This window comes from Rana temporaria, chromosome 10, assembly GCF_905171775.1.
Source record: "Rana temporaria chromosome 10, aRanTem1.1, whole genome shotgun sequence".
In the NCBI taxonomy this organism is placed as follows: Eukaryota; Metazoa; Chordata; class Amphibia; order Anura; family Ranidae; genus Rana; species Rana temporaria.
The window spans coordinates 88,460,715-88,488,521 of record NC_053498.1 but is presented as its reverse complement, the minus strand read 5'-3'; the positions used below and the strand labels follow the sequence as shown (position 1 = coordinate 88,488,521).

The 27,807-nt window shown below is 43.0% G+C and overlaps 1 protein-coding gene and 1 pseudogene across 1 annotated transcript in view; both read left to right on the top strand.

Annotated features, from left to right (window-relative positions):
- The window catches only part of PRKCG (protein kinase C gamma), a 462,939-nt gene that overhangs the window by 36,997 nt on the left and 398,135 nt on the right, over positions 1 to 27,807 (top strand). The window contains exon 2 of the mRNA XM_040325670.1: positions 7,896 to 7,927. Within this exon, the coding sequence (XP_040181604.1) occupies positions 7,896 to 7,927 (32 nt within the window). The remainder of the gene's footprint in view (positions 1 to 7,895; positions 7,928 to 27,807) is intronic.
- LOC120916702 lies at positions 14,367 to 14,485 on the top strand (annotated as a pseudogene).

Below are 27,807 nucleotides of genomic sequence, written 5' to 3'. Positions count from 1 at the left end.
GCATCAAAAAGCGCAATTGGCTAGCTTACCTGAATAATGATCCCCTAGATATTAGGGGTTAACAAGGCTGGATATTTAGCACAGACAGGACCCTGACATGGTGTCCAGATATCGAGCAAGTGGTTATAACTTCTGCCTGGCAGCACTGGGGTCATTGGTTTGAATCCTAACCATATCACTACCTGTATAGGCCTCGTACACACAACCGTTTTCCTCAATAGAATCCATCAAGAAACTTGGTGGCAGAGCTTTTTTGCCGAGGAAAACGGTCGTGTACCCTTTTCATCGAGGAAACTGTCGAGGTACTCGACGAGGAAAAAAAGAGAACAAGTTCTCTTTTTCTTCAACGAGAGTCTCGATTTCCTCGTCGTGTTCCTCGTCAGGCTGGTTTTCGACGAGAAACGCGAGCATGTGTATGCTAATAAACCCGCGCATGCTCAGAATAAAGTATGAGACGGGAGCGCACCTTCGGTAAAAGTAGCGATCGTAATAGAGAGATAACACATTTTTCACGCTGCAACAGACTGAAAAAATTGCAAATCGGCTCTTACCAAACTTTTACTTAACACGCAGTAATATGAGATTAGCAAAAGCAGCCCCAAGGGTTGTGCCAGTGGAATAGAACTTCCCCTGCCATTGTATGTGTTGTACGTCACCGCGTTTGAGAATGAGGAGATTTTGTCTTGACTGTGTGTACGCCAAGAAAGCTTGTCGAGTTCCTCGACAAGCCCAACAAGGAACTCGTCGAGGAAAACGATCTGTCGATCGATCTGTCTTTTCCGATGAGTTCCTCGGTCGTGTGTACGAGGCCATAGAGTTTGTATGTTCTGTCTGTACTTTCGTAAGTTTACTCCCACACTCCGAAAATATGATGGTAGGATAATTGGCTCCTGTCTAAAATTAGGCCCAGTATATGTATGCATGCAATAGAGGTAGGGACCTTAGGTTGTGCGTTCCTTGAAGAGAGCAACTGATGTGAATGCACAATATATATATTAATCGCTGCGTAAAATTGTCAGCACTATGTAAAACAAAGTCTATTGGCAGCTGTGTTTTTTGTTGTACATTCTGATGTAGAGAGAGTGGTAGGCACAAACAAAAAAGGAAGCCAGACAGAATTTTTTTTTTTAGCTAAATAGCTTCCTTTACCTTACTCTGCAGTCCTGGTTTCATGTCCTCATTGTTCGTTTTTGCATTGATGTTGCTGTAAATCCCCTCTGTTCTGGACACTTCCTGGTTGTCTGTTTCCTGATCACCACAGTACTGGGAGATTTCTCACGGTGGTGACTAATCAAGGAGGTGCGATTACTGTGTGTAAAACGAAACTGGATTGGTGCTGAGGAGTTTTAGACAAAGCATCACTGCCCTCTATTGGCCGACTGCCCTCTATTGGCTCTCTGTACATCAGAGAACCAGCAAACAGCAAAAACGAAACTAAACTGCAGGTACATTATATGATTGGTTTTTATCTATTTTTAATCATTTTTGAAAGGAATCAGTTAACTATTATGTCTCTATATCCTGTAAACAGTCATTTCAGCTAAAAAATGTTTTTCCTTTAGTAACCCTTTAACATGATAAAGTAAAAATAATAATTGCCTGTATCAAACAATTTCAGCAGCTCTTCATTTAAAAAAAAAAAAGTATTCCACTTTTCCTTTAGGAATTTCCAATGTGGAGTTATTTGCTAAGGCATTTAAAGGTCCACAGATATCACTCAGAAATATCATTTCAAGCTTAAGAGTGTTAATAGAAGTTCATTAATTGAGACTGAGCAAATAATTAACCTATTTTGTAAGAAAAATGAGATCAGTAATAAAATCAGTGGGGACTTATTCATGATATAGTGCAGAGGAAAGCGACAAACTAAATATAGAACAAATTCATGTGTCAGAGTAATTGTACAAAATACTTCACTATAATGTCACCGAAACATTTCTTATAACAAGAACCACTTATTATACAAGAATAAGTCATACTAATTATCAATTATAAATATTTCTAATAATTACTAATACTACTAATAATAATCAGTTGTAGTACTGATTCTGAGCCACATATGACTCTCAGCTAACACCGATATTGTTCCCAGCAGGTGGTTTTGCATTGTCTTTATGAACACTTGCTGTATTATATACATTTCCAACATGCATGGACCCTAGCAGACGTTGCCTGATTTATATGTAGATTATCTGACCAAAATTATTGAGTTAAAGTGATACTAAAGTCTGTTTTTTTTTTGGTTAAAAATAACAAAATAACAAACATGTTATACTTTCCTGCTTTGTTGCAGTGGTTTTGCACAGAGCAGCCCAGATCCTCCTCTTCTCGGGTCCCTCCTGGCCCATCCCAGGATGTTCCTGGCCCATCCCTTCTGTTGAGTGCCCCCACAGCAAGCAGCTTGCTATGGGGGCACCCAAGTTGAGCCGCAGCTCCCTGTGTTCATTTAGACACAGAGCCACGGGCTTACCTCCCCCCTCTCTCTCCTCATTGGCTCACTGATTGACAACAGTGGGAGCCAATGGCACTTTTCTGCTGTCTCAGCCAATGAGGAGAGAGAGTGGCAGACAGCCGGATATCTCTTGAAACATTGCTGGATCGAGATGGGGTTCAGGTAAGTATTACAACAAAGTATCACACAGAGGAAACTCAGAAGCGAGCACACAAGCAGCTTGCTATGGGGGCACCCAGCAGGCACATGAGTGAGCTAAGGCAAACCATGGAGACTGACGAAGCACCACAAGAAGGAAGTTAGTACAGTATCTCGTAAATATCATATCCAATAAAAATGCTGCAGTGGAGGCACGCCTCTCACTGCAGTGTCATAGAGGGGGCATGTGTCTAAAAGACAAATACTCCCTTCCAGCCCAGCCCTCTTAACTACAAGAGTAAACATGGGTTTATGGGTATAAGATTTACCCACAATCCCATGTTTTTCTCACTCAGTTAAGAGGGAGAAAATTATGTTGAAAAGGTACAGTTATATTCAAGCTAAATCACACTTGTATATGTTAAATGTTATAACATAATAATTTATTATTTATCTATTTACTGCGAAATTACTGGTTGGAAGTTCTAACTTCAAACTTCAGTCATTTGTCCGTTAAGCCACCTGCTTGAGTACAAATTTTGAAAATATATAGTGAATTACCTTAAAAACAATATATAATAATTATTTGTATAATACTTATGGTAATTAACCCCTTGCCACCCAGGCCAATGCTGACACTTCTCTCCTTCAAGTAAAAATCATAATTGTTTTGCTAGAAAATTACGCAAAACCCCTAAACATACATACACACTATATATATATATATATATATATATATATATATATATATATATATATATATATATATATATATATATATATATATATATATATATATATATATATATATATATATATATATATATATATATATAGTTTTAGCAGACAATATACATTCCCTGTCATATGTCTTACGTATGGGATTTTTTTTAAACCCAGAGGAACCGCCAGGCTCCATATGTTCTGTAACCACTAAAGAAACATCTCTAAAAATAGGTTAATAAGTAAAAAGTGATAATTTCACAAAACATACCTACATACTAAATTATTCATTCGAGAATTTATTGTCTTTTGTTTCCTGAGAATATGCTTATCACTGCTATGATGAAGCTTTACGCCCCTTTCACACCAAGGAGTTTTTCAGGCGGTTTAGCGCTAAAAATAGCACCTAAATACCGCCTGAAAAACTCCTGCGCTAAAAATAGCACCTAAATACCGCCTGAAAAACTCCTGCCCAAGGGATTTCACACTGAGGCGATGCGCTGGCGGGAGCGAAAAAAATCTCCTGCAAGCAGCATCTTTGGAGCGGTGAGAGGAGCGATGTGTATATCGCTCCTTCCCATTGAAAACAATGGAACACCGCTGTAATACCGCCAGCAATGCGCCTCTGCAGAGGCGCATTGCGGGAGGTATTAACTCTTTTTCGTCCGCTAGCGGGGGTTGATACCGCACCGCTAGCGGCCAAATTCGGCGGCATAGCGCCGCTATTTTTAGCGCCGCTATACCGCCACCGCACCTCCCGCCCCAGTGTGAAAGGGGCCTTAGTAACAGGCTGATCCTTTTCACTTATGGCTTGGAATAGCAATAGCCATGGAATTTGGCTTCATTAATAAAATTGTCTTTATCGACTTATATGTAATCTTGGAAACATTTTAAGAACCAGATTAGAGATATAGTAAGTTGATAATGATGCAAAACAATTTCAGTATTATCTGTGAAGTACAGAGGTACAAACAATTCTTGCAGGTGAGAAAAATAAAAAATCTTTTTCAGTTTTTATATTGTGTAAGATTTTCTTACATTACTGCACACAATTGTTTTTGTTTTTTTATTATTCCTACTTATATATACATTAAGAAACATGTCAATTAAAGATGCTAAAATAAACTTCATTCCATGGTAGCTCTGTACCTAAATGGCTTTTCTTATATCAGGAAGAAACTGTTATATATGGAGCAGAAACCAAAATTGGGTTCTCGTGATTAATTAATCCCTACAGAATTATAGGTTCATAAGGAAATAGGTCACAATGGATTCACCTCTAGGGATGGCTAACAAATGACATTCTTTCAAAATAACTATTTCTCACCATATCATGTTGAAGGTCTTAAGCTGACTTTATAGGAAATCTATAAAGTTGAGCTAACCAGTTAAAAGTGCTGGGAGGTGGCTTCATGTACCCTTAAAGTTCATTGAATAAGTATTTATACCCCTTGAAATTTTCCACATTTTGTCATATTACAACCCAAAAAATTAATTTATTTTATTGGGATTTTATGTGATAGACCAACACAAAGTTTTTTACATAATCATGAAGGGAAAGAAAAATGACAAATGGTTTTCACAATTTTTTACAAATAAATTTGTGAAAAGTGTGGCATGCATTTGAGTTCGTACCCCCTCCCCGAGTCACTTTGTAGAACCGCCTTTCACTGCAATTACAGCTGCAAGTCTTTTTGGGGATGTCTCTACCAGCTTTGCACATCTAGAGAGTGACATTTTTGCCCATTCTTCTTTGCAAAATAGCTCAAGGACTGACAGATTGGATGCAGAGCGTTTGTGAACAGCAATTTTCAATTCTTGCCACACATTGGATTTAGGTCTCGACTTTGACGTTCTAACACATTAATATGCTTTGCTCTAAACCATTCCATTGTAGCTCTGGCTGTATGTTTTAGTTTGTTGTCCTGCTGGAAGGTTTTCGAAACTCCACCCCAGTCTCAAGTCCTTTGCAGACTCTAACAGGTTTTTTTCTAAAATTGCCCTCTATTTGGCTCCATCCATCTTCCCATCAACCCTGACCAGCTTCCCTGTCCCTGCTGAAGAAAAGCAACCCCACAATATGATGATGCTGCCACCATCATGTTTCACAGTGGGGATAGTGTGTTTAGCTGTCATGTTAAATAATTTAGGAGAGGTTAAACAACGTCTGGCGTACATGAATCCTTAAAGAGAAAGCTGCCCCAGGCCTACCAGTACTGGGGGAATCATCAGAGGCCCTACCTAGGAGCAGACACAACACAATGCCTGCCATTTCATATATATATATATATATATATATATATATATATATATATATATATATATATATATATATATATATATATATATATATATATATATATATATATATATAATGAATGGGAGTGGGAAGTAACCCAATGCAATTCATTAGAGTTAGTTTACTTTCCTTCAGTTTGGAGAAGTTAGATGGATAAGCAATGAATACTGTTGGTTAAATCAATTTGTCAACTGCTATTGGAAGTGGTCAAATGGAAATTGTGTTTGAAAAAGGGGTTTCCCTTCTCTGTTCCCTAATTTAGCATCCTTAACCACAGTTGATACATTTAGAAAACTGTTTTACTCTTTGCATCTAGGAAGAGGCACCCTCATCGGATATGTTTTAAAGAGTATATAGTGCATTTTTCACTCTGTATGTTCCATTTGACCAGGTACTACTGTCTGTCCACCATATGGTACACCCTTCTTTCTCACCTTTCAAGTCATGCAATATCAATCAGACAGGACAACATACCTATATATTACCTAACAACTGAACTTTTGTACTGCTTGCCCCCCCCCCCCCTTTTAGTTTGTAAGCTCTCAGAAGCAGGGCACTTCTTACCCTTTTGTCTGGAGTTATTTTGTAACTGTACTTCTAAAGGAGGTGCGGGTGGAACGGAACACATGCTGGAGATCAGGAGGGGTTTTAGGGCCCCTGACTCCATTACACACTGCATCTGAATTGGAGACTACCAATTCCATAAAACAAAAGTAAAAGAATAATCCAAAATTTTGGACCTCCATTACAGTATTGTTCCCCCCCCCCCCTTCTTTTGTAAAACACTGTGCAAACTGTTTGTGCTATAAAAATTTGGTATAGTTATATTAATATAATACAAATTACACATAGGCCGATGACTCAAGAGCAATTATTTTGCAGAGATTAATTGGTGCTACAAATCACTAATGCCAGCGATTAACATAAATTTGTAGCTAGTGGTTTAAATGTCAGGAGATATACTTCAGTATTGGGTTGTGCTCTGCTACACATCACTCTCTAGAAAAGCAATAGGAACTATTGTCACTAGTGATTTTGCCACAAGGCTGAGACACTGATGAATCTTGATTGCTGAGCAATGAATTGTTAGGCCTCGTACACACGACCGTTTTCCTCGACAGAATCCATCAAGAAACTTGGTGGCAGAGCTTTTTTGCCGAGGAAAACGGTTGTGTGTATGTTTTTCATCGAGGAAACTGTCGAGGATCTCGACGAGAAAAAAAAAAAAAGAGAACAAGTTCTCTTTTTCCTCGACAGGAGTCTCAATTTCCTTGTCGTGTTCCTCGTCGGGCTGGTTTTCAATGAAGAAAACGATGTTTCATTTACGACGAGTTCCTCAGTCGTGTGTACGAGGCCTTAGCGATTCCATAGAAAATCAGTATGATTTTCTTTGGAACAAATCATTGTAACAAAAAGTGTGTGTGTGTGGGGGGGGGGGAGTAATTGCTGCAAGAAAGTTGGCCATGTGTCAGATCTGCAAGAATTTCACGCCTAGCTATTTGCACTATATATGAACATAGTATGTAAACTAATTAAGGGGTTAAGCGTACAGCTGGGAAATAAACTTTGGAAGTAATAAACATTTCTCCAAGGAAGGGAGGGAAGGAAAGTAAGTAAGTATTTGCTGCTGGGGAGTATGGATGATATCAGGCATGTTTGGATCCTAGTCTGAACCCACCTTAATTATCCCGCCAGGAAGCTTTAATTGCATAAAGTAAATGCCAAACAGCCAGGGCTTTTCCCTGCCCTACAAGGGGTGTGTTCACATGCAGCTGCAGGGTAGGGAATACCTCGGACATACAGAATTGTCTTTGTGCCGTGCCAGCTTCCACGCGGGATATCTCAGCTGGGGTCAAACTGGGATCCAAATATGCTCGAGCCCCATCCCAGCTTGGGAGAGGATTACAGCAAAATCTCAGATGTCCAGAAAAAAAATTAAATTCAATTTTTTTTTCATTAGGGTCAACCTCATTGCTTTGCCCAGATAAACATGTATTTTTCAAATCATTTTCTTCTTTCTTTCAAATAATTTATTTTTTAAACTCTTTTGCAACCAACATTTGCATACATTTACATTATATATCAACATAAATGTTTAATGCAATTTATATTTCCTACACTATTTTATATGCCTGGGTTTATTTCACGCTCAGTAATGTAAGTACAAATATGCCACTTCTAGTGGACAGCTGGGACTCTTAACTTTGACAGATGCATATTGTATAATGTTCATAGCATTCCATATTCAACTAATGAATCCTGCTTGTTCTTTCCTCTCCACAGGGGGATTGGAAAACAAGGATTCCAGTGCCAGGGTAAGATATTTATTTTATGCTTTGCTTTGTTTGTGCTTTATCTCATCCTCACATTCTCTCCAGAGGATGCCCTCTGCTATTTTTTTTGCAGCTGTGCAGTAGAGAAGTATTATTAATTTATTTAAATTGCCTTTTATTTTGCTGTAGGTAAAATTGGCTCGCTAACTCTCAGATGTCCAGAAAAAAAATGTAATTCTCATTTTTTTTATTAGGGTTAACCTCATTGTAATTAAAATGTGTTGGATTCTCTAGTATAATCCTTTGGTTTTATTTTTAGAATAAATGCCATTGGCTGTGTGCAGCTAATTTGCAAAGAAACCATAAGCTATACCATAATATAATAAAACAATGTGTAAAGTAAGCTATAGTAGCTGTCTTACAATAATTTTTATATTGCTTTGGTTATGGTCCATTATGTCTGTTTTTTACAACTGCATATATAGATTCATTTTGATATGGTGCTTTTTGGTGTAAACTGAACCATTTGCTCACACACACACACACACACACACGTGGAGTACATAGACAAAAGGCAGTTTTATATTTTATCCATGGGTCTATTAATTTTTGATTTATTAATCCATTTTGATTGATTCATTTTGTCTATATGTTTATTGCCAAAATAATACATTTATTATCCTTTGGACAAACAAAGCTTGGCAGGATTGTATTTTAAGAGAATATATATATATATATATATATATATATATATATATATATATATATATATATATATATATATATATATATATACACACACACACACACACACACACACACACACACACACACACACACACACACACACACACACACACATACATATACACTAAAGACAAACATAAGTACATGAAAAAAAAAATACAGTAAATTCATGTGGTTAAAGGTAATCTTTACAGAGGCAGCATAGACTGCTTCCTATCTTGATATAGCCTGTGGGTGTTCTCGGCTTATGGAGGAGCCAAGTGAGCCCCAGTTCTAGGAAGGGTCGGCTGCTTAGTAGGCTGTAGAAATGGTCAGGAAGATGTAAATTTATATGAATGACTAAACCTGGGTAAAGATTTTTAAACCAAACTTAAAGGCTGCTATTGCAGGCATAGATCTTGTTTTCAAGCTTTGACTATCCTACCGCTATAGTTACAAAGAAAAACTTTGTGACACATACAGTACATAGGTTACGTTTTTCTAAAACAGGCAGATTGCTCACCCCATTTTGTTCTCAGTGAGGGTTCTGCCTGTCCATGGTCACTCTAATTTAGGCCCACAACTTGAAGATGTTTTTTTTTTTTTGTGAAGCAAACAGCAAATAGTACACAATAACAGAAAAGGTCAATGTGCACAACTATTCACCCCCCCCCCCCAAAGTTAATACTTTGTAGAGCCACCTTTTGTGACTATCACAGCTCCAAGTCGCTTTGGAGAAGTCTCTATGAGCTTGCCACATTTTACCACTGGGATTTTTGTCCATTCATCCTAGCAAAACTGCTCCAGCTCCTTCAAGTTGGATGGTTTGCTCTTGTAAACAGCAATCTAAGTCTGACCACAGATTTTGGATTGAGGTCTGGGCTTTTATCTAGGCCATTCCAACACATTTACATGTTACCCATTAACCACTTAAGACCCGGACCATTATGCAGGTTAAGGACCTTGCCCCTTTTTGCGATTCGGCACTGCGTCGCTTTAACTGACAATTGCGCGGTCTTGCGACGTGGCTCCCAAACAAAATTGGCGTGCTTTTTTTCCCACAAATAGAGCTTTCTTTTGGTAGTTTATCACCTCTGCGTTTTTTATTTTTTGCGCTATAAACAAAAATAGAGCGAAGATTTTGAAAAAAAAAAATCAATATTTTTTACATTTTGCTATAATAAATATTCCCAAAAAGATATAAAACATTTTATTTCCTCAGTTTAGGGGGTCCTTAAGTGGTTAAACAACTTAAGTGTTGCTTTCGCAGTGTGTTTGGGGTCATTGTCCTGCTGGAAGGTGAACCTCCATCCTAGCCTCAAATCACACACTGAGTGGTACAGGTTTTGCTCAAGAATATCCCTGTATTTAGCACCATCCATCTTTCCCTCAACTCTGACCAGTTTCCCAATCCTGACTGCTGAAAAACATCCCCACAGCATTATGCTGCCACCACCATGTTTCACTGTGGGGATGGTGTTCTTTGGGTGATGTGATGGGTTTGCGCCAGACATAGCATTTTCTTTGATGGTCAAAAAGTTACATTTTAGTCTCATCAGACCAGAGCACCTTCCTCCATACATTTTGGGAGTCTCCCACGTGCCTTTTTGCAAACTAAAAACGTGCCATTTTGTTTTTTGCTGAAAGTAATGGCTTTCTTCTGGCCACTCTGCCGTAAAGCCCAACTCTATGGAGCGTATGGCTTACTGTCGTCCTATATACAGATACTCCAGTCTCTGCTGTGGAACTCTGCAGCTCCTCCAGTGTTACCTTATGTCTCTGTGCTGCCTCTCTGATTAATGCCCTCCTTGCCCGGGCTGTGAGTTTTGGTGTGCGGCCATCTCTTGGCAGGTTTGCTGTTGTGCCATGTTCTTTCCATTTGGTTATGATAGATTTGATGGTGCTCCTAGGGATCAAAGATTTGGATCTATTTTTTTAACCTAAACACTAACTTGTACTCCTCAACAACATTGTCCCTTACTTGTCTTGGTCTTCATGGCAGTGTTTGGTTAGTGGTGCTTTTTGCTTAGGTGTTGCAGCCTTTGGGGCCTTTCAAAAAGGTGTTATGTGTAATGACAGATCATGTGACACTTAGATTGCACACAGGTGGACATCATTCTACTAATTATGTGACTTCTAAAAAGTAATTGGTTGCATTTTACGGGGCTTTATAACAAATGGGGTGAATACATACGCACATGCCAATTATCAGTTTTTTATTTCTGAAAAATAGTTTCTCTTATCGTCCATGGACGGACACAGCTCCTAAAATCTTGACAAGTGGGTTATGTTCCCTGTTTACAGGAGAGGACTAGGCAGAAACATGTTAGATAATTAAATACATGTTACATTAACAGAGTTGAACAGCCCCCGCCCAGGGGGCGGCCCCTCCAGACATAACCCTCCTCACTGCAGCATGCAGCCTCAGTTTCGTTCTGCCTAGCAACGTAGAAGGACGTATGGCTCCCTTTGGGCCCAGCGCCCTGAGGAGAAATTTTATTTTCATTTTATTTAAAAATTTTCTTGAAGAATCTTCTTTCAACTGTCGGCTGAGAGACAGGCTGGATAATATAGATCCTTGTAGCCTACTCAGTCCAACCAGCAAGCGTGGGCACACCTTTGCAAAGAGGCTGGGTCTGCCATGCCATACCCCATGACTCCTGGGGTGGCCAGTGAGCTTTGCTCTGAGGTTCACATATGACTGGGCTGTGGTGTTGTCTCACTCACAGTGGAACGGGTCGACAGCTACCTCCATTGCAGTTGTAGGTCTGTCAGGAATGCATCAGCGAGTCCTCGTTCGGACGGATAAGTACAGTCACTCCCGCTTAGGTGGGTTTGTACGGCTGGGCATTCCTGGGGTTCGGGGGTCCTCTTCTCATCCCTTCCCTGCTCCTTTCCCTCTGCTGCATTAACATTTCCCGCTGTCAGGGGGGGGGGGGGATTCCTGAGGGGACTGTGTATCTGGCCTGAGTTTTTTGTACTGGGGCTTTCCTGTGAGTTTTTTTTTTATTTTTTGGCACTTTTAAAGCCCTAGAAGGTTTTTACTGTTTAAATGCGGCATTTTGCCGCCATTCTGTCGACGCTGGCCCATTTTTTGGGTGGTTTTTCAAATGCATTGAAAACTCCCATTGGCAGCCATTGTCGTAGCCGCGCCATGTGCAGCTTACATTGCAGTCGGTCATTTTCCTGTGGCCACGTTCTGAACTCTCGGCGGCCATCTTTGGGTAGTCCTGACCTAGTGCTGAATCCTACGGCGCACACAGGTCTCTTCAGCTGCCGCAAGTTACCTCACGTTTTTTTCCCTCCCCACACGCCGTGTGCTGAGGGCGGATGGCAGCGCTGGGCAGTCCCCTCCTGAGGTGAGTCCCCTGGGTACCCTGGTCAGTGCTGCAAGGGGTAAGTTGCCCTGAATAGGGCCTGGGAGCTTCCGTTTTTTGTTGTGATATACATACACACTATGTGTATGTATTTCTAAACTTTTGGAGTCAGTATCTGGTCCCTCCCCAACATGCTTGTGGTGGAAGCAGGTGTTTAGTGCCTGGGATTCCCACAGATGCTTTTTATTGCTGGTCCTGGACACTTTGGTGCCAGGGTGGGGGGCGGACTGCGGTCGAGCGGGGGTTAAAAGAGTGCCCCCTCAATATCCCCTGGGGAATGCTCTGTCATAGAACCATGGACTAGGTACCTGGGTCTGCAGCATAAGGCATCTATGGGTGCGCTTCTCACTGCTGTAAGGGACTCTTTAGCTGGATAGTGCAGCTGGGTTTCCACTGAGGGCTCTGTCTTTTTTGGGACCACACAAATCAGACTGCTCGGTGTAGGTTTATTTCCTTCTGTGCCCTTCTTTGCTAATTTCTAAAGCTGCAGAATGAGAAAAGCCGCTGAGGGCTTTTGTAGTCCCTCACTGCCTGGCGGTTCAGTGCCCCTTCGAGGAGAGCCTTTTTAAGAGAGTGGGCTTCTTCTCCCGTGGTGGACTCTCTGGTTGTCATGTATAGGTGACCACCCTCCCTATTGCGGGTACCCCGGCTTGTATAGATCTGACTGATAGAAGATCCCAAGTACTGACCCGTTCCATGTCTACCATGCTGGGGTCTGCCTTACTGCTTATTGTGGCCACTACGCTGGGGTCCCAGTCACTCACGGAGTGAGAATTTTGCACCAGACAGTGGAGGAGCACCGACTCTCTCCCAAAGTTATTAGGCTAACTGACCAGCTGGTCCAGTGCCTTGTATATGTCTGATGTTTCACTGGATGCCACACCCATGGTATATCCAGGGCTTTGGTTTCAGAGATGTTTTCCGCCTTCTCTGGTTGGAATGCTGGCCAGGCCTCTAACATACGCCCTGGCAGATTTACCCTTTATGGGTGGGAGACCTTTTGGGTCCTCGCTGGATGACATTATCAAGGATGTCACTGGAGGGAAGAGCACTCGCCTCCCTCAGGCTTTCAGGGGGAAGTAGCCCCGCCGTCGGCCGGGTCCTTCCTTTCCCACACCAAAGTGGTATTTGTCAGTCAGGGTCCGTGGGCGAACCCTCCCAGGCCGACAAAGGCTCAGCTGGGGGACTAAAATGTCCCTGGGTGCGTAAGCTGATCGCGCCGGCACCCGAACCCACCAATGTATGTAGCTTCCCCTGCCCGTCTCTGAGGTAGGGGGTCGACTTTGCTGTTAACTCTGTGAACCTCCCTGTTCTTCGACCAGTGGGTCTGCGAGGTGGTATCTTCGGAGTACTAGATAGGGTTCCTTCCGATCCACCAAACAGATTTCTTCCCTCCTGTCTCCCTCTCCCGGCTCGTCGGTCTGCCTTGGGGCAGTGTGGGACTTGCTAAGCTGCGGGGTAATTTTACCTTTCCTGCAGGACTAGAGGTGTGAGGGATTCTTTCCAAATCTGTTCTTGGTCCCAAAGATGGACAGGGTCCGTCCGATTTTGGGCCTCAAGGGCCTAAGATGCCTTTGTGAACGATGGGTAGTTCCACTCAGAATCCATTCGTTCGGTGGTAGCTGCGCTCCATCCGGGGGACTTTCTGGCGTCCTTGGACATCAAGGACGCATACATGCATGTCCCACTTTGCGCGAGTCACAGAGGTTTCTGTGCCTCACGATGGGGAGGCCTACTGTCAGTTGTGGCCCTTCCTTTTGATCTGGCGCCAACACCACAGGTTTTCACCAAGGAGCTTGCACTTATCCTAACCTTGTTGGGACAGTGAGGCTTTGCCATCGTGGGCTCCTTAGACAACTTTCTGACTCCGAATTAGTGGTCATGTCGGTAGCTTTTCAGACCCTCCGAGAATTCGGGTGAGCGTTAAACATTTCAAGTCGGTCCTGTTTCCTACTCCGTTTTGGAGTACCTAGGGGTTCCGGACTCCACAGTGGCAAAGGTCTTTCTTCCCCTGGAGAAATTGCAGACTCTTCAGTCTGCGATGAAGGTATTGGCAACACGCAATAGGTCTTCTCTCTTTGCATGCAGATCCTAGGTCTGTGGGTAGCCTCCTTCGAGGCGGTACCATATGCCCAGTTCCACGCTCGTGTTTTTTCCAGAGGGAAATACTGTCCAAGTGGTACAAATCTCTGAATCATCAGATTCAGGTGCACCACCTAGTCAGTGTCTCTCTGAATTGGTGGCTGAGATCCCAGACTCTTTGGTCCGGGAAGTAGTTTCTTCCTTTCTGTGGACAGTAATTACAACGGACGCCAACCTCTCGGGTTGTGGGGGCGCCTGGGGGGTCCAGTCGGCCCAGAGTCGCTGGACTTGAGTGAACCTACGGCCACGCCTCCCTGTATGCGCCTGTTCTCGTCTGATCCCGGTAACTACCCAGGGTCGGGCCTGGTTAGTACCTGGGTGGGAGTCCACCTGGGAATACCAGGTGCTGTAGACCCTGTCTACCGATATTTGTCCTAGTACTTTGGGCAATCAGGCTATGCCTCTCCTCGTGGGCGAGGAGGTTGCAAGGTCATCCGACCTGGATTCAGCCTGACAACGCCACGCCCGTGGCTTCGGTCTAGCATCGGGTATACTGGCAGGTGGGCTACTGGAGTCGCCTGATGCTGGACCAGGACGACTAGTCTTGGTACTTGGAGTCAACTCCTTTGCAGGAGGTGAGTCTCACAGGGCATGGATCTCCTAGCCGCTCATCTCAGCCGCAAGGGTGTCAAACTTTGTGGCCAGGTCTAGTGATCCTGTACAGATGCGTCAGTCGTGTTGGTGGCCCTGTGGGGGCTGTATCGTCAACTTTATGCCTTTTGCTCCATTGTAGTGGCCTCCCCGGCTGCTCCACAGAATCCCGATGATTCTAATGGCTCAAGATTGGCCTCGGCGTCCTTGGTACGCCGATATCGGGCGCCTGGTAGCGGAGGTACCCTGGCGGTTGCCAGGGCAGGAGGTCCTTCTGTCTCGAGGTCCCATACTTCCTCCTGTCGTACAGTCACTGGCTTGCTCAACATGGCTATTGGAAGCCAGACTTTAAGAGACCGGGGTCTGTCCGACTCGGTCATCTCAACCATGCCGGTTGAGTGGGAAGAACAGTTATTCTTTTGATCCACCAGGGGCCGCAAAAAGGCCACTGAAAGAACACCAAGGCTGAACTCTGCCCCCAAACAGTGCTTTAAGCAATTTTTAGATCCACTCCAAGCTGTAAAAACAGCAGGACCCTGGACACCGAGTACGTCCGTGGACGTCACTCCATCTCTTTGCACCAAGAGATGTAGGCCTTCCAGATGCAATGGTAGATCCTCCGGAAGAAGACTACCGTGCCCTCAGCATGGCTCTCTCCCACAGTCTTTGTAAATCACACTGCCACATGCTTTTCCAAAGGAAACTATTAGACACTATTGTGCACACAAATATTTTGTTTCGGAATTTCGTTTTCATCCAAAAAATAAATGTAGTTACTACCGGAATTCGTTTATTTATTTTGTTTTAATTGCTTAGTGCATTATCTTCAATACAATACATTACATGTTTTTATTAAATAATGTAAAACAGAGTTTAATATACTCAAAAACCAATGCTTGCGTCATATCTTTGACATAACATTATCTACTTAAGTCCATATGCAAAAATCCACAGTGCTTCTAGGCACATCAGCTAACTCTGGCATAACAGGAGGCTCTGAGCTGCAAGCAACACTAAACTGAGAGGCACAGATTTGGACCAAAAGAGCTCCTTATCTAAACGAAAAGTCACCCAGAAGTGGCTCTGAAGAAGAGTGAAACCTTGAAACACGTTAGCCCATGTGCCTATAAGCATTGTGGATTTTTGCATATGGACTTAGGTAGATGATGGTATGTCAAAGCTATGACACAATTGTTGGTTTGCGAGTATATTCACCTCTGTTTTACATTATATAATAAAAACATGTATTGAAGGTAATGCGCTAAGCCTACGCGCCTTCTATGTTTTCCCATGTGTGGAGGGTATTACAGTGGGAAGAACAGTTATTCTTTTGATCCACAAATGGTTACGATCTTTCCATAATTGGCATTAAAGTCACTTAAAGTGTCATTAAATCCACATTATTAAAAACGATCAATAAATGGTGTATTACATGCTGTTCATACTCCCTCAGTCATTATGGGATTTATGTTCCGTTTTCTGCAAAAAGCTTGGTTGATCCTGCTGTTCTCTGCCCCCCCCTCCTTTCCAAGTCCCCACTGCAATTGGGGATTTTGCAGAGCAGTGTTGGCAGTAGGGATGAGCCGAACACCCCCCTGTTCGGTTCGCACCAGAACCTGCGAACACACCAAATGTTCGTGTGAACTTTAGAACCCCGTTAAAGTCTATGGGACTCGAACGTTTGAAATCTAAAGTGCTAATTTTAAAGGCTAATATGCAAGTTATTGTCCTAAAAAGTGTTTGGGGACCTGGGTCCTACCCCAGGGGACATGTATCAATGCAAAAAAAAGTTTTAAAAACTGACGTTTTTTCAGGAGCAGTGAATTTAATAATGCTTAGATTGAAACAATAAAAGTGAAATATTCCTTTAAATTTCGTACCTAGGGGGGGGGTGTGTAAAGTAAGCATGTGAAATAGCGCATGTTTCCCGTACTTAGAACTGTCTCTGCACAAAGTGTCATTTCTGAAAGAAAAAAAAGTAATTTAAACCTGACTCGCGGCTACAATGAATTGTCGGCTCTCGGCAATTCAGAGAGAATTCATTTATAAAAAAAAAAAAAAAAAAAGAAAGCGTGGGGTCCCCCCAAATTCAATTACCAGGCCCTCCAGGTCTAGTATTGATATTAAGGGGAACCCCGCCGTCAATTTAAAAAGAAAATGATGTGGGGTTCCCCCCTAAATATCCATTTCAGACCCTTCAGGTCTGGATTTTAAGGGGAACTCCACCCCAGATTTAAAAAAAAAAATGGCGTGGTGTTCCCCCAAAAATACACACCAAATCCCTTATCCGAGCACGTAACCTGTCCGGCCGCAGAAAAGATGGGGGGACAGAGCGCCCCCCTCTCCTGAACCGTACCAGGCCACATGCCCTCAACATGGGGAGGATGTCCCCATGTTGATGGGGACAAGGGCCTCATCCCCACAACCCTGGCCGGTGGTTGTGGGGGTCTGCGGGCGGGGGGCTTATCAGAATCTGGAAGACCCCTTTAACAAAGGGGACCCCCAGCTCCACGCCATTTTTTTTTTAATTTGGGGTGGAGTTCCCCTTAAAATCCACACCAGACCTGAAGGGTCTGGAATTGATATTTGGGGGGAACCCCACATATTTTTTTTTCTAAATTGACGGCGGGGTTCCCCTTAATATCCATACCAGACCTGAAGGGCCTGGTAATTGAATTTGGGGGGACCCCACGCTTTTTTTTTTTTTTTTTATGAATGAATTCTCTCTGAATTGCCGGGAGCCGACAATTCATTATAGCCGCGAGTCCGGTTTAAATTACTTTTTCCTTCAGAAATTACACTTTATGCAGAGACAGTTCTAAGTACGGGAAACATGCGCTATTTCACATGCTTATTTTACACCACGCCCTGGTACGAAATTTAAAGGAATATTTCACTTTTATTGTTTTACATTAAGCATTATTAAATTCACTGCTCCCGAAAAAACTGCCTTTTTTAAAACTTTTTTTTTGCATTGATACATGTCCCCTGGGGCAGGACCCAGGTCACCAAACACTTTTTAGGACAACAACTTGCATATTAGCCTTTAATATTAGCACTTTAGATTTCTCCCATAAACTTTAACAGGGTTTTCCTTGGCTTTTTGAATTTGCCACGAGCACCACTAATTGTTCGTTGTTCGCCGAACAGGCAAACCGGCAATGTTCGAGTCGAACATGAGTTCGACTCGAACTCAAAGCTCATCCCTAGTTGGCAGCTAGTGCTCAGTTTTCAGTTGTGTTTCTATGCTGAGCATTTGCTCTCTACCACATCTGAGCAACCCATGTGACTATAGGGTCACACATGTGGGGCGTATACACACTGGTAAATGACAGCCCACTCCCTCCCGCCTCCTCCATGTCCTCTAAACTGCTCTACACTCTGGGGGGGGGGGGATATTATATCTTGATTGATGGAGACTTTACCTCCCTGTTGATCTAAGACACAGGCTGAGTGACACAGCCTGTGGCTGGCAGAAATCCACCCACACCATGTTATTGCCAAAAAAATAAATAAAGATTTGATTTCAAATACATATTTGTATGGAAATTTAAAGCGGTTTATTAATATAAATGATTTATTTTTACTCTTTATCCCAAAGGCTGTTTTTTGTACCATGACACGTATACCTGAACTGGATAGACAATTGTCTTTATTCAGTCTTACCTACTTAGTAATTATGCAACATTGAAGAGACTAAAGTAAATATATAAATGATAACAAAAGTATATGTAGCGCCCCTTTACTTTCAGTATGGGCACTACGCTAAAGTTAGTGGGGAATGGGAGAGTTATTTTGCTCCCATTTACAATTTGCTAAATTTGGGCTGCTGTCATTCCTGAACTGTCCTGTAGGTCAGCCTGCGCTCCAGGGGTGTCGTTTCCACCCCTGGGCGACAGGTGGCGCTAGAGGGGGTTCTGGCAGAGCCACTTTTCCCCAGCAGCCTATTGGAGGAGTTTTCCCTCGCGGGGCATGCTGGGGGAGTGTATATCTGTGGCAGACACCATTTTGTGTGGTTCTTCACGGGTTCCAGGTGCGGCACCCACCTTTAGGGTGTGTGCATCCAACGGACACGGCGATGGCCTTCCAGGCCGGGGTCGCATGCTACGCGAAGCTCCATCTTGCTGAGAGGGGCCCCAGTGACTTACTGGGTCCCCCGCTTTACTGAGAAGATCCCAGGCTGGGTGCCCTCGATGGGGGGTCGGCTTGAGGAATACCCGGAGGCAGGTTGTCCAACAGGGCTTGAACGAACCATCAGGGATCTGGTGACCGGAATGCTGACAGGTACTCTTTGCTGTCATCCGGTGACCCATGTTTAATCTACTGGGAGGATTCGCTCAATTCGTCCATTTAGCTCATTCAAATACAAGGCCAGTGGCAGAGGCCCTAGAGCCAGGCCTGTGGCAGAGGCCTGCTCCTCCCAGAAATCTAAAGTGACACTTCGGCTGCCAGGCTTGTGGCAGAAGTCTGTCCGGGGGCACTTCACCCACTCTGGCTAGAGTGGCGACGAACTGTAACTACTACTACTGTGCTATTGAGAGCAGGATTGCTCTTGTTCATATCCAGGCCTGATACCGCAAAGTTCTCTATTGCTTCATGAACCTTTCCTTCCTATGTTATGTTGATGTTGGCCATGTTGGGCCAAAGATAAAGCGTTTGAAAACCTTCATTCATTGACTGGACATTCGCTCACTGCTCTATGCTACTCTACTCATCAACTATACCCCTAGACAACATTGAGGTAACTTAATACGCCGATCCCAACAACAACCAGCGGCTCCTTCGGGGGTAGCGCTACATATATAAATAAGCTTGTACTGTAATGCTGACCATACTTCCTTTAATTCATTAGAGGAACGTATTTATATTGTTTATTGGGAAGATATTGCTGCAGCTTACAATCACAAAAACAAAGTCCCCATATCCAAGTCTGAATTTACTGTGGAATTTAGCCTAAGTCCTTCCTTCTGGGGTTTTCCTTCTAATGTGAACAGAGTACTTTGATTTACGTTTAACTTGAGCTCATAAATTAAAACTGTATTGATTTGTTAAAGAGTGGAGATAAGGCAATGTGCATAATTAATCCTGTGTAATGATCAGCAGTATTCACTGAATTAGAAGAAATCCTCGTATCCAGCCTGCCATTTTAGTAACCTTTACCAAGTTAAAATTTAAACATTTAGACCTATAAATAAAGACTTGCATAGTTGCCATGGCAACCAGAAAACTCTGGCATAGTGTCCTGTTTCCTAGGACTGAGAAAATATTCCTTTAAATTATACAATATTTCAAACTGAAATAGCAGCGAGGATCTGTTTGCAAATTCTCCAGAATCCAAAATATATACAAATAGGGGGAACATATTGTGCTAGCCAAAAGAGGTGCGTCTTTTTTTGCAGCAGGTGCTGGGCCCTATGCGCTCATTCACACCTGTGATGCCCCTTGCTGCCTCTCTGAAAACAATCTGTGGTGAGTCGCTTTTCCTTTTAAGAGGCAATACTTACTCAAATGCCTTTTTTTTTTTTTAAAGGCCGCCAAACAGGAATTTTTAACCACCTATTCTTACACTTTTCTCCTACATGAAAAATGAATCCTTTTCTTGCTAGAAAATCACTTAGAACCCCCCAAATGTATGTATTATTTTAAGCAAAGGCCCTAGAAAATAAAATGGTGGGAGTTGAAATTTATAATATCAAATGGTATTCAATGTTCAGTCAATGTTCAAGCCCATCCCTACTGATGGCATTAACCTCTCAGAAATGTTGATTAAGGCTCAGTTCACACTGCCAAGACCTGTAAGGCCTCGTACACACGACCGAACATGTCTTCAGCAGACATGTTCGGTCGTGTGCACGGCCGACTGGACAATTTTCCGGCGGATCGGACAGGTTTCCAGCGGACAAATGTTTCTTAGCATGCCAACATGTCCGCTGGAAGCCTGTCCGTCGGACATGTTCGTTCGTCTGTACGACTTACCGGACATGTCCACTCGGCCGAAAGCCCTCGCATGCGTCGAAGTGATTCGACGCATGCGTGGAAGCATTGACCTTCCAGGGTCGCGCCGTCGCTGCGACGATAACGCGGCGACGGCGCGGCCACGTCACCGCGTATCCTGTCCGCGCGGATTTTGGTTTGATGGTGTGTACAACCATCAGACCGAAATCTCAGAGCGGACATGTCCCCTCGTGTGTACGAGGCCTAAGTCGTGCGACTTACCGTGAGACTTCACCAAAAGACTTTCAGGCGATTTGAGTGCTACTTTTAGGCACAAGTCTGATAGAAGTCACTTTAAAGTAGTACAGGAACCTTTTCTAAAGTTGGAGAGACTTCCGTAGTACCAATTATGATAGCTCTCATTGACTAGCATGAGATTTTACATGTCACTGCCGGATCCCAAGTTGCGGCAGTGTGAACCGAGCCTTACTGCCTGAATTACGAGGCTGCCATCTTTGCTTAGAAGTCTCAAATTGCCAGAGCAGGCAATGCTTATGTACGTACACCTAACAGATTGTCATCTTGCATTTAGTTGTATGGTCAGAAGGTGGGGACAGGTCTCTTAAGGATTAATAATCTTAATGTAGGCAGGAAAAATTTCCTTACCACTGGCCTTTACAGTATATTGCAGTACAATTGCTTATTCCCACTGACAGGGCTCCCCAGGGCCCATCCAGTATGCACTGGTTCTGATGTTGATCATTCCTGTTAGAATCTTACTGTTTTCACTACTACCCTGCAGTATATTGCGGTTCTTGCATTTGATAAAAAGGCCTATTTGTTTGGATTTTTGACAGGTAATCTCTGTCTGACCCACTGGTCCTGTGTTATAAAGAAGGACAGTGGTCCGGAACAGAGATCCCCCAGGCCAGAGAACCCCCGGGAGGGAGAGAGAAAAGAGATCACGAGGGGGGTAGAGCAGAGAGTTTCCCCAGAGACCGGAGGCCCAGTGCCTGTAAGGGAAAGAGATGGAGAACAGCACCCATGAGGCATAAAGAAATATCTCTTACCACTACTGTGATGTAAAGGTCAGCCAAACTTGGGGTTTGCCTCAAAGACACCAGCTGCTGGGGAAAGCCACATGGACTCTACCTTGGCAGGTATGCCGGGGCGGCACATAGCCTGAGTTAGGGTTAGGGACATAGGAAAAAATAATGTTCCTGCATGTTGGACTTTGCAATGCCTTTTGCACTTTAAGTAAAGCTTTGAAATACCCCTTGCATAAAGCAAAGTGATCCTGTTGCAGGTGCCCTGTGTAGCCCAGAAGAACCTACCCCAGGGTAGGCCTCTCATGTGACCCTTGTATGGCACCTAATGAGGAGGGGGAACACGGACCAACCAACCCGACCCCTTACAAGTGTAAAGACCAAAAATAAAGAACAGCGTGTTTCCCAAAACAATCTCAGTCCCCCACCCATGACAAAACCACCTCCGGCACAAATTCCCGCTTCCACAATTGTACTCACCAGACTGGGCAAAACGTTACTGGTGATCCCCACTGGCCAACATCTGCCATTAGGTTCCTTTACCCTATTTCCAATGGTAGCACCAGGGCTCAAGTCCTGCGGGAACGGAGTCACTGTCAGGGGCAGGCGAACCTTAGTAATCATTTATGTTACTGGCCGCTTCCTGTATATGGATTCATCAGGTACTGTAGTGTGCGGGTATTCCGTCACTTCCTCGATGCCGCAATGTCTCCTGGGAGCTTTTGTCATTGTTCCCAGGAGACATTGCGGAGGTCTGCCGCGAGTTATCGCGGGATTTAGAAAGAACTTGCTACCCGATGAATCCATATACAGGAAGCGGCCAGTAACATAAAGGATTACTAAGGTACAGTGGATTGAAAAAAAACAAAAAAACATGCGGTTTAGTAATTATGCATATGAGCGTATCTTTTTTTTTTTTGGTGGGGGAGTGGATCTTGGGTGGGAGTTCCCACACTTTTTTCCCCAGGACTCGACCCCTGGGTAGCACCTATACAACTGAAGAGGGCATCATATACTTGCAGGATGAGAGGCATATGTGGCATCAGATAAAGAATGTCAACCCCTCTCCAGCACCATGCCTCTCTCTGCTCAGGTAATCATCACCAACACACTCATGTGACAGGTCATGTTCCAGGCTGCATTTAGAGGTGGCTAGGCAATCTAGTTCAATATAGTAATGTCACAAAGTGCCATCAGTGTCTGCTGCTACTGATATACTTAGCCACACGGTACCCTCTTTCCCCACATTAAAAAAAAAAAACCCTGCACAGAGCAGCTACTCCTCCTAGATGCAAACCCACCCCCTTGTCTTGGCCCTGTACACTAGTGTAGTGCCTTACCACTTTTCTAATGAGAAGAGAGTGCACAGCTCATTATAATGAACCAGTCTCTCCCAATCAGAATCTGTATGCAATCAGTCTGGTTAAACAAAGAGTTCTTCACAGAAACAAAAGGTATCGATCTGCTGCAAAGTTGGTTAAAATCCCTGTAATGTACATTAATCCCCCAGACGGGATTGTTTTTTCTTTTAACATTAGTGGGGTTCTTTAATAGCCATACTTTTAGCTGCTCCTTTCACTGCCTTTTAAAAAAAAATTTGATCAGTTTAACCTTTGACATTTCTTAATGCTGCTGTTACTGTTTAAGTGCAGTGCAAGAGGCATACAGCTTGCTGAGCTGAGACGCACAACAGTCTTAATGAGACTGCCTCCTGCTGGTGAAAGCAAAACAATCTCAGTCTACTCCAAGTAACTAGGCACTGTTGGTGGTGCCATCAAAGCATTATGGTGCAGTGCACTGCAGGTCCTTTGGGAAGGATAGATTATCATTTTAACAATGTATAATTTATGCACGATTGCTTACTGTGAAAGGCTGCAATCAGGCGTCCTGTCATATGACATTTAATTACCAATCTTACCACATAATTATCACTAAAGCAACATTTTTGGCTGCTAGAGTTGACATTAGTTACATAAAACTATGATAAAGTATACAAATAAATAAATATCTATTTATGTTTTTATTTAACTTTTATATATTTAGCTTATATATTATTTGAATTTAGCTTTTCTTTATAGGTAATTCAATCCAATTTTACTACAGTAAAACCTTGGTTTGAGAGTAACTTGGATTGAGAGCGTTTTGCAAGACAAGCAAACATTTTTAATACATTTTGGCTTGATATACAAGCAATGTCTTGATATAAGTAGCGTCCTGTCACAAGTATAAAATAGAAGAGGAGCCTCTAAATTTAGCAATATAGTTACATTTAGCCACTTAAGACCTGGACCAAAATGCAGGTAAAGGACCTGGCCAGTTTTGCGATTCGGCACTGTGTCGATTTAACTGACAATTGCGTGGTCGTGCGACGTGGCTCCCAAACAAAATTGGCGTCCTTTTTTTCCCACAAATAGAGCTTTCTTTTGGTGATATTTGATCACCTCTGCGTTTTTTTTTTTTTGCCCTATAAACAAAAATAGAGCGACAATTTTGAAAAAAATGCAATATTTTTTCCTTTTTGCTATAATAAATATCCCCCAAAAATATATAAAAAAAATGTTTTCCCTCAGTTTAGGACGATACGTATTCTACCTATTTTTGGTAAAAAAAAAAAAAAAAAACGCAAAATAAGCGTTTATCGATTGGTTTGCGCAAAATTTATAGTGTTTACAAAATAGGGGATAGTTTTATTGCATTTTTATTAATAATTTTTTTTTCTACTACCAATGGCGGCGATCAGCGTTTTTCTTCATGACCGCGACATTTGGCGGACACATCGGACAATTTTGACACATTTTTGGGACAATTGTCATTTTCACAGCAAAAAATGCTATAAAAATGCATCGTTTACTGTGAAAATGACAATTGCAGTTTGGGAGTTAACCACTAGGGGGCGATGAAGGGGTTAAGTGTGACCTCATATGTGTTTCTAACTGTAGGGGGGCGGGGCTGGACGTGTGACATCATTGATCGTGCTTCCCTATATCAGGGAACACACGATCAATGACAGCGCCACAGTGAAGAACGGGGAAGCTGTGTTTACACACAGCTCTCATTCTTCAGCTCCGGGGACCGATCGCGGGACTCCAGCGGTGATCGGGTCCGCGGGTCCCATGGCCACGGAGCTCCCGACCCACGGCTTGTGCCCAGCCGTGCCATTCTGCCGACGTATATGTGCAGGAGGCGGTCCTTAAAGCGGATGTGCCATGGGAAAAAAATATTAAAAGCCAGCAGCTACAAATACTGCAGCTGCTGACTTTTAATATTAGGACACTTACCTGTCCTGGAGTCCAGCGCCGATCGCAGCAGAGGACGAGCGATCGCTCGTCTCTCTGCTGCTCCCCCCGCCATCCACGCTGAGGGAACCAGGAAGTGAAGCGCTGCGGCTTCACTGCCCGGTTCCCTACGGCGCGAGTCGCGCCCGCGATTGGCTCCCGCTGTGTGCTGGGAGCCGAGTGTTCCCAGCACACAACGGGGGGGCGACGGGATGTGACGGAATGCCCGTCTTTTGCCCGTGAATGCCGGGCCGGAAGTGGGTGCAAATACCTGTCTTTAGACAGGTATCTGCACCCCCCTCCCCCTGAAAGGTGTCAAATGTGACACCGGAAGGGGGTAGGGTTCCGATCAGCGGGACTCCACTTTAGGGTGGAGAACCGCTTTAAGTGGTTAATGAAGGTACAACATTTAGTAACTCACATGGTTGATGATTAAATCAGGCACATCTAAATTTGAAGGCATCTGGGGTAAAGCTGCCCACATAAACCATCCTCTGCACCACCATTAATGTCGTCCCTTCCACGAGAGGTTCAAGCCTCGCTTTCAGATTGCTCTACTGCAGGGTAGTCTTCCTGGGCACAATTGCCGACCGACAGCGGTGAGAGCTAGCGGTGAGGACGGTCTAGGTGGATCGCTTTAATCCGGATGTCTGCATACTTAGATGTGCCTCTTTTAATCATCAACCATGTGAGTTGCTAAATGTTGTACCTTCATTAAATGTAGCCATATTGCCACAGTTAGAGGTGCCTCTCTTCTCTTGTATACTCTGTAGCTCCTGCTGGATTTTTTTTCTAATCACCTTGGGGAGGCTTCCATTTGTGGATGGACATTTTATGGTTACACAACTTATCACATTGCTAATCTTTTTATATGGACTATAAACGGAAGGATTTATGAATAAATGGTTGTGGAACGAATCATTTGCGTTTCCATTATGTCCTATAGGAAAATTTGCTTTGATATACAAGTGCTTTGGATTACAAGCATACTTCTGGAACGAATTATGCTCGCAATCCAAGGTTTTACTGTATTTGTGTCTTATATTTTATTTTTCATTATTACCCTGCATTCACACCTGAGTAGAGCGTATTCCTTGTAAATTTGAAATGTTTTTTTTTTATTATTTGAAGTGTTTTTGTACATGTATCAAGCTTCGGGCATTTGCTTCCTGGACTAGGCATGGGGAGGAGAACAATTCTTGAAGAATATTGGAGTAGCACATATTGCAGGTTGTTTACTAAAATTGAAGAGTGCAAAATCTGGTGCAACTTTGCAAAGAAACCAATCAGCTTCCAGCTTCCAGGTTTAATTATCAAAGCTTCACTGAACAAGCGGATGTTACTAGTAGCTTATTGACTACCATGCACATCTGTATATTTCTTCTGAGTGTTCCAGTTTTAGTAAATCTCCCCCATTGTGTATTTATGGTGCTCCCATTAAAAAGTCTTTAGATTCCAAAACAACTGAATGCACTAAAGTAAAACTCCAGCCTCTTGTTTCTTTTTTTTTAGAACTAAAACCTTTTTTTCCCCTAGTTTTGGATGGGAAAAAGAGTACAGCCTCTTTTGTTGAAACCCCTACAGGAGAGATTTACCCTCACTTCCTTTAACATTAAAAGCGCCAAAAGAAAATGCTTGTTCCCATAAAAACGATCAATTGTGGGCTTTCCTTACTTTCCTTACTTAGAGTTCTACTTTAACCCCTTCCTTACCGCCCACCGCAGATGTAGAAGTCGGCTCTATTGCGTGAAACGACGTGTCTGTGCATAATTTTGTGCAATAGGCACTAGGGGCATGCGCGCTTCACCAGAGGTGTGCGCGGCGCTGTTTGGACAGAGAGGGAGCCAATCAGCGTGTTCGGCGGACTCGATGTCTGCCACTCGTTTACCAAGGGAGATCGCCGTTCTGACAGGGAAGATAGAGATATTGTGTCCCTACTAAGCAGAACACCGATCTCTGTCTTCAACCAGTCAGACCATCCCCCACACAGTTAGAAAACACCCCCTAGGGACACACTTAACCCTTTGATCGCCCCAATGTTAACCCCTTCTCTGCCAGTGTCATTCGCACAGTAACCATGCATATTTTTAGCACTGATCACTGTAATAATGTCACCGATTCCCAAAAAAGTGTCAAAAGTGTCAGGTGTGCGATTTGTCTGCCCACTAAAAATCGCTGATCGCCACATTGCTTATAAAAAAAAGAAATTAATAAAATGGTCACAAAAATATCCCATAGTTTGTAGACGTGATAACTTTTGTGCAAACCAATCAGTATACACTTTTTGGGGAGAAAAACATACCAAAAATATGTAGCAGAATACATGTTGGGCTAAATTGATGAAGAAATTCGATTTAACATTTTTTTATTGGATGGGTTTAGTAGCAGAAAGTAATATATATATATTTTTTGTTTATAGCGCAAAAAATAAAAACCGCAGAGGTGATCAAATATCACCAAAAGCAAGCTCTATTTGTGGAAAATAAAAGGACATTTTATTTGGGTACAGCCTTGCATGACCACGCAATTGTCAGTTAAAGTCAAAAAATGCCCTGGTCATAAAGGGGGTAAAACCTTTCGGGGCTGAAGTGGTTAAAATGAACCTGGCTTAGATAAACAAAGTGCAGAAACCTTGTAATAGCTTTAGGTATTTGATTCTTTTTTCAAATCCATCCCTTTGTTGCCAAGCAAAGTTTTGAGTATGGCTTCACTTAAGACTTGTTAATCTTAAAACAAACAAGTACCATCATCCGAAATAAGTAGTAAAAAAATTGACCAGGTGAGCATAGGGTGAGGGCTGCTAGTGGCGTCTAACCCATAAATGGTCATCC